At 43.2% G+C, this 8,465-nt stretch overlaps 1 protein-coding gene across 1 annotated transcript in view; it reads right to left on the bottom strand.

Annotated features, from left to right (window-relative positions):
* Positions 1–6,343: 6,343 nt before the first annotated feature.
* The window catches only part of pdzrn4 (PDZ domain containing ring finger 4), a 20,360-nt gene continuing 18,238 nt past the window's right edge, over positions 6,344–8,465 (bottom strand). The window contains exon 7 of the mRNA XM_042710109.1: positions 6,344–8,465. This exon is cut by the window's right edge and continues 718 nt beyond it. Within this exon, the coding sequence (XP_042566043.1) occupies positions 7,450–8,465 (1,016 nt within the window). The 3' untranslated portion in view covers positions 6,344–7,449.

Consider the following 8,465-nt stretch of genomic DNA (forward strand, 5'->3'; position numbering starts at 1 on the left):
AATCGAACTAATGTATATTTGTTGACAGTAATCTTTCACTATACACTATATGAAAAACTAGAAATACAGAAATAGAGATATGTAAATGAGTAAGTAACATTTTATTTTCATGCAAATAATTCAACTCAAAGTGCTTTACATCACAACTATAAAAATAGTCATAAATATATCTCACAATAATAAACAAAGATAACAGGGATGAAAGACGGAAGTTAAAGAAAAACCTTTTTTAGTTAAAACATTTTTTTTGTGAGTCCACTTCTCTCTAACAGCCAACTGTTTGATGTGGGGTTCCAGGGATTATCTTGAGAATTGTACTTTTATTGAGATATGTTCTCTTTTGAGCACTCACCTAATCTATGTGCTCTCTCTTTGTTTTGGTAGAAGTTCATTGTTACCGCACCCACACACAAATTCATATGAAAAAAAGTAATTGTTATCGCACTCACACACAAATGAATATGAATATGGAAACTGTATGGATAGACCTAAAGTGTGCCAACAGCAAAAATCATCTGCATAGGCGATTGATCTTGTGGTGCTACAACGCTAGGCCTTTGAGACTTTTCTGAAGCTGTGAAGAGCTCTCAGGATTGTATTGACCTTTTTGGAGAAGGGAGAAAACCTTAGGGCCCGCTACCTGTCCAGTTGTGTGCCTTTAGGGAAATATCCCCTTACGTCTCAACAATGCTGCTCAACAGATGAAAAGGTCACAAGAATCTTGTATATTTCAGTTATGTATGTGTCTGCAAATGCTTGTCATCACAGAGGGGCTTGTGTTGGTACAAAACGGACAGGATTGTGTGTGTGTGTGAGTGTGTGTGTGTGTGTGTGTATGTGTGTGTTGCACAAGACTTGATGGCCGGATGGCTCCCAATCAAGTACAACCTGATGACCATCAAAGCATGAGCCATGCTGCGTACTACACCACACCACGGCATTCAAAATGGATGCCACTACTACAAAGGGTTGTACGTGGGCAGGCACGACTGTTTGGTAGACCTGGTTTTAAAGGATAGGAAGGATACCAAGATGTGCAGATGTGGGTATCATATCTGCTAGGTTATCATATCTACATTGGTACGTCATAGAATGTTTCACATTTGTGATCTGCCTCGTTCTCATTTGTCTACTGAGTGTTACACACTGATACTTTATTGGTCAGATTGGCAGCCATTTATCTGCCAGTGTCTGCCAAAGGAGCCCATAAACAGTTAGGTAGGAGTATCGATTGATACATTACCTATCGTGAACTGTAGCTACGATATGATATTACACCACACAAACATAGTACTGTAAAGACAAGCAGGTTCCATCATAGCCAGTCTGATAATGAATTTTTAAAAGAACATTCGAAATACTACTTTATGATTATTGGACTTGCTGTATTGGACAGCAATGTTTTTATTGTGCTGGGAACATACTGTATATATGTATAAGTCATGATCATCTGACATAATGTATATAGACTTGATGTATAAATTATATTTATTGTTGCTGAAAATGATTTTTCATTATTACTTTCCACACATTTCAATGCTATTATTACTTTAATTCCCACTAAATATGATTGCATTTTTTTAAATTAATTGTTACTGTCATTGTCGTACTTGCATGATACAGATGTCATCCATTATTGGTTAATAAGCCAATAATTGAACAATTAATAATTATTAGTTAATAGACAATGCTCTCTGAACAATAAAATGGTTTCAGTGTGAGATAAAAATCTGTCTTCTGCAAACAGATATAGATGATAGAGCTGAATCCCCAGAACACTCATAAATGAGATAATTTTATGGGGATAGGTTGAATGCTTTATTGGGTTGGGTTAATTACACCTTACTTCCCCGTCTTTCTCTTCGGAACAGAAAAGAGGTTAGAGACTTGTGGACGTGTGGAGTCGTTGCTCCTTTGAAAGTCCTGGTGGGGGGAAGGGACCCTGAAATGTAATTCAATAATAATAACAATAATAATAATACAAAGACAAATTTGAATTAAATAATCTATATTCACAGACAAAATAATCAGGCTGGACTGACTGCACCTCTGACACTGACTAAAGAGGGAGGGAGAGAGAGAGAGAGAGAGAGAGAGAGAGAGAGAGAGAGGAAGAGAGAGAGAGGGAGAGGGAGGGAGAGAGAGAGAGAGAGAGAGGGAGAGAGAGGGAGCGAGAGCGAGAGCGACAGAGAGGGAGAATAAAGAAACAAAGACGAGAGAAGCACTGCTTAGCATGTACATACAACATAGGTGGAATGAATGGCGTATTGGGGGGTGTGTCTGATTCCATTCATTAATTCTTCTGCTCACTGGACTGTGGCGTGTGTGACAGCTGGTGCACTGACACTAGATGGGCCCTTGTCATGTCACTTCTAATGGAACGGAATGGCCAAGGGTATCGCTTTGATACAACCGTCGTTAAAACACCAGCACACATCCCACAGCCCGCAGCCCGCAGCCCGCTATCCCCTCACCCACCTCACTTCACTTCAGGTGAAAATCAGAATTTGTGAATAGCTAAGAGAAGGCTAACCTGCTAATTGAATACCTATGGGCAGACAGGTTAGCATGTAGAAAAACAATGTGCTCTTTACCCTGTACCAGATAATTGCATCATTTCCCTAACAATTTCTTGGCATAATGACACGTGCACTCTCCTTTTTTCCCTCTTTGGAAATGACAGGGATATCCAGATGTCTTACTGATTTGCAGCGGATGTCATCATGCACTGGGAATACTCACAGGTGCTGGCAAACGGTGCGGCTCTCTCTTTGGCACTGGATCAATGTCATCAGTAGGGGTACTGGTTTATGCACTTAGCATGAGAGCATCTGCAACAATGGCCGTGCATCATTATGTATAACGACAGAGAGAAGAGATTACGAAGAGATTACGCTTGGGCTGAGGGGACGACACGTGCGCTCTCATAGTCGATTCACTTCTTAAATGGACCACCTTCTCAGCTGGTCTTTCCATAGAGACACTATGCGTATGCCAACGTACGTATATAAGCGCCTTGAGACAGTTTGATTGTTTTGGTGCTATATAAATAAAATTGAATTGAATTGAATTGTACACAGACGCATGTAGATACTTAAATAACGCAGTTCTGAGACGATTGGGTATGTGCTGTGAAAGGGATAATTAGTAAACGTTTAATTAGGTGATGGGCAATTAGGTGATTAGCACAGCTAATGATTCTAATATGTACACACACACACAGACACACAGACACACACACACAGACACAGAGACACACACACACACACACACACACACACACACACAGACACACACACACACACACATTCACATTCACACACACACACACACACACACACACAAGCATACACATACACATTCACATTCACATTCACATTCACACACACACACACACACTCCATCTCTAGAATAATACAGGTCTTTTGAAATGGGTAATGTTGCCACTCTCTCAACCGAGGACCTGGAGACACGGGCTTCGGTGCCTAAGCCTCCTCCCCCCTCCCCCTCCCTGCTCCATCACCACCACCTTCATTCAGCTTTGAAGAATAACGTTAGTCAGGTATCAGCCAAAGAGCAGAAAAAAGAGGGGGGAAAAAAATCATTGATCTATTTCGGGGGGAGTGCAGAGCACACAGGGCTGTGGAACACAGCATGTGGTTGATAACACTCCCATCACGGTTACAGACACATGGCGATGGAGTGAGACTCTTTACATTCAACTCCCATCCAACCACGGATAATAAGACTCACTTCAAACACGATAGCTTCGTACGCCATGTCAACCCCATACCATAAGCTCTCATTCTTCTGCGATGGGATCTTTATGTACAATCTACCCGTTATAAACATTACAGGGCAGACAAGCATGCCCTGGAGTCATTTAATCATAGTCTTCTTCTTGCAATTTCCAAGATACGCCGAATACACACAGATAATGATGATCCCTGATATGAATAAAAACTAGGCCTCTTCTCTGGTGAGGAGGAGGTTCCTAGATGCGAAAGGATGTGATTAGAGATAGCAATCAGATGAAAAGTAATGTCGGCCGTGACATCCGTTTGACATTTCTGTCAGGGATGATATTTAGCGACTGATGTGATATGGACAAATGCCAGAGTTGTCAATGTTACCATCTGGTAATTGTGTTTTGTTACAGTGTTTGAACGTTTTAACTGAACTTAATAAGGGTGATTAGTCTTCAATTCACCAGCCGCTGAAGGTCAACGAAAAGGGAAATATTAAAACGTCAATAATCCTTGTTATATAAATCGGTACATCTCTGACATATCTGTAGCAGATGGCTGTCTGCTCTAGAAGATCAAAACCACAGTTTTTTTTTCCTGTGAAAAGCATTTGTTTATTTTTTTTTTCACCTTTTTTTTGTGCAAATATCACACTTACAGTAGCACACACTGATTCTGCTACAAAAGTATTATTGACTACATATCACTTGAAATAAGACCAGAAAACACTGAGAAAGAATATCATCAGACTTCATAGAAATACACAGTTTGTTTTCTCTGAAATATATAACGCGTTGTCAAGAAATCAGTCTTCAAGGTAGGAAAAGCACCATATGGACCACCATCAGCTGGGAACAACACAAACCATTAGTGATAGCGCAAAGACAGTCTTTCCTCAAGGGCGTCTACAGAGGAGCTATATAACGGCCATCATGGACTATCAAGGGTAAAGGTTAGGTATTTAACAGACACTTTTATCCCCCAAAAACTTGCAGGAACACCTTGGAGCGATCGGGGATCAAGCCGGGTCACCTGGTTGCCGGGCGGCAACGCTAGCCACCGTTCCAACACGTCCCCACAACTATCAACGAACCATCTGTTCACACTCAGACAATGAGAAACACAAACGGGCTTAGGCTTGTTGTTTTTGACTGGTGACTGCTGTTGGTGTCCCTGGAGCTCCACTGCCATAGCGAGGAGCTAACCACAGCGCAGTCAGCTCACACACTGATTACAATCTGTTTCTGTGCTATGTTATTGTAGCTTCCTCTGAATTAAAAATGTCTGCTAAATTAAGAAATGTATTGTTTGAAGTGGAGGGGGTAGTTGAATGTCAGGCTTCACTGACAATTATGTTTCCCACATATTTCTTATGTACCTGCTGATAGTTTGTTAAATGTCACGCAAGGAACCATTAACATACACTTCTTACTGTAATAACTGGTGTAAGCACTCGCAAACACTAATGTCAACAGCCAGATGAATCCCTGGTTCTGCCAGATAGAACCCCGGCTCTGCAGAGGGTTTGGTGATATAAATCTTTCAGGACTTTTTTTTACATTGTATTCACCTGGATAAAAATGAGATAAGATAAACTTTTATTAATCCCTAATATAAATACTCAAGTTATATAAGGATGTTTTATCCTCTTACCACATCTCTTCAGCTAATAATCATGAATGGCCTGTAGGCGCAATGGCCGTAGTAATCCCAGAGACTAGCACAGGATTTGTAGTCCTGGTGTGTATATTTCAGTGTTAAGTACACTTAAACTTTATGTATACTTAAATGATATACTTAAAATGTATCTCATTGCTCAAAGAAAATACAACATAGATCCTAATCCATAGCTGCACTTCCTCCATTTGTTGGGCGATACGGGATAAACATGCATGGCTGTTACTGTCAGGCAAACATTTCTACCAACACAGCCATGACCGAATGACCTTGTTATTGTTATAACACAGGTTTGGCCATGTTATCTGCCACACACAGCAGAAATGATGCAACTAATCTCGTCTGGCGGTCGTTGACTTTGGAGTTTGCGAGTGCTTTTACATTGACTTAAAAAAAAACATTATGAAAACCACACAATTATAGCTGTAGCTCCTCCGTATGGAGTCATACATACACTGCGGACAGGATGACATTCTCAGTGAAGCACATCATTTGTAGGTCACTGTGAATCTGGTCATGATAACCTCAGATGCATTATTAATTAGTAATTAGACTTATAACTGCTTTATAATGTGTCTGTAATGAACACAATTGAAATATGATCCTTTAAAAGCCCATAGAGATGAGATTTTAAAAGGACTTGTCCCAGTAGAGTGTGTAATTTGGCATTGCACTTTAAAACCTAAAAAAAAAGAAGAAAGATGAGGAATGCTGTCAACATTAGAAGCCAGCTTTTGGGTAATTGAGTCCTAAGGCTACAGTCTTGGGGAAAAAAATATCCCAACTCTGTATTAAAAATGTTAAAGGTCCTGCTTTTCTCAGAGATATATGGGAAAAGGTTCCGTGTAGACACTTAAAGTCGCCTGAATGTTTTCGTCTCAAGAACTCAAGAAGTTCATCAAGGGATTTTCTATAAAGCTGCTTTTACAAAGAACTCATTGTGGGATTCCAAGTAGACACAACTGGTTCTTGTATGGAAACAGCCAACTAAGCCTTGTGTTCTTCCCCAAGAGTAGTACATACTGCATTTAGTCAATGTTCCCTACATCTAGCATCCATGAGTCTGCATGTTACCCAGGTCATGGGCTAAGAGTGAATACTTTAATCTGTTAAATAAAGTCCATCAGAGAAAAGAACATCTTTTCCAAATAAACGAAAATAAATAATTAATTAATTTACAATACCTACAAACTGTTACATGAAGTCAGTATGGACTTAAAACCCACGTAACTTAAACATAAACATAAACGTTAACCCATAAATGATCTCAGCAACGTTGTTTTTGTTCAGTGTCAAGTATAGTGCAGATTCCCTTCTTGTTGAGTAATAATTTATCAGTGCTACCTTTCAGTGCTATCAGAAAAAAAAACACAAGTTTATCAACATGAGGAAATGAACATCTGCAGTTGAGGAAAGAAAACTCCTGATATTAAGGTTCAAGTATGCAGTTGAAATTTCTACGAGAAGTTGACATTTCTAAAGACATCATGTATGAAGGGAAGAAAAGGTACATTAGACAAAACATTCTGCTGTTTGAAACCCTTTCACACAGTCATAGTCTCTTTCCTACACAGAGCAGGGAGGTACTGCATTATGGTACAAAGATTAAAAATCATCCCAGTACAAAAAGACGTAGTCCGGTCAGAACAGGTTGTGGTTCATTTTCGGTGATGAAAAAAGGTCTATGTTTTTGTTTCTTTGTACAAAATGATATTTAGTTCTTAAAACATGAAAAATATCTCTCTTTCTCTCTCTTCCCCTTATGAAAAACGAACAAACAAAATGGCCACATTCAACGAGGCAAGTTGGTCTCACACCGGCAGAAGAGCGATGCACTATCCTGTATGCAGTATACTGCGTAAGATTAGTATATGGAAAGAGTATGTGTGTGTGTGTGCGTGTCAGTGTGTTTGTATGCATGTAAATGCTTGATTTGTCCATTTGAGATGTTGAGTGTGAGTGTGTGTGTGTGTGTGTGTGTGTGTGTGTGTGTGTGTGTGTGTGTGTGTGTGTGTGTGTGTGTCTCCTACACTGTGGTAACGGACAGAAAGGCATTGTGGACTTTGGTCCCCTCAGGCACCCGTGCCCCGTGCGTCATCAGCTCCTGGATGGTCATCCAGTTGTCCAGGATCTTCTTGTTCCTCTTCTTCATCATCTTCTTCTGACTCAGCTCCAGGATGTTGACCTCCTTGCGGCCCTCCGGCGCTCCGCTGGCACCTCCCCCGGTCTCCTTCAGGCACTCCAGCCGGCTCCTCTGCATGAACTCCCTCCTCCTCCTCTGCTCCCTGGCTCTGGCCAGCTGCTGCTTGCGCTCCTCCTTGCTCCAGTAGCGGCCCATCTTCAGCTCGCTGGCCGCGTCGTCGTCCGTCGTCATGCCGCCGCTCCGCTCCTCGCGGATCCGCAGCGCGCGCTCCCGCAGGATCCGGTCGCGGGTGGGCCGCCGCGCTACGTAGCGCGTGCCGTCGGCGCGAACTTTGACCTTAAACTCCAGCCGGGGCTCGCCGGGCCTAGCGGGCCGCAGACTGAGCAGGCTGAGCTGGCTCTGGGAGTACTCCAGCGAGGACGAGGAGTGTTGCTGCAGCAGCTGCATGTAGCTCTGGTAGTTGCGAGTGGCGCCGGTGTGTGTGTTCGGCGCACCGCCTGTCGTGTGGTAAGGGGACGCGTGCCACACCGGCTGCGGCCGCTGCCGCTGGCGCTGGCTGCTCTTGCGCTCGCAACGCTCGTCGTCGGCCGGGAGCGCCGGATCCGACTCGGACGGGTTGCTGGGGCTCTGGTCCAGGCTGGAGGAGTTAGTGGTGGTGGCTGGGGGAGCAGGGAGGGCCCGGTTGGGGCTCCCCGGGGTGGAGGGGACCTGGGTGGGGCGAGTCGAGTGGCTCGAGAGGGCGGGCAGCGTGTGAGCGTGGTGCGTGTGGACGCGCGCGTGCATGTGCGCCGGGGAGTTGTGCGCGCTCCCGTGGAGGTTCTTGAGGTTGGTCAGGTTCACGCGTCTCTGCAGCGAGTGGTCCGGCGACCTCTCCGTGCCCAGTGGCGTGGAGCGCGCGC

This window comes from Clupea harengus, chromosome 16, assembly GCF_900700415.2.
Source record: "Clupea harengus chromosome 16, Ch_v2.0.2, whole genome shotgun sequence".
NCBI classification, from domain to species: Eukaryota; Metazoa; Chordata; class Actinopteri; order Clupeiformes; family Clupeidae; genus Clupea; species Clupea harengus.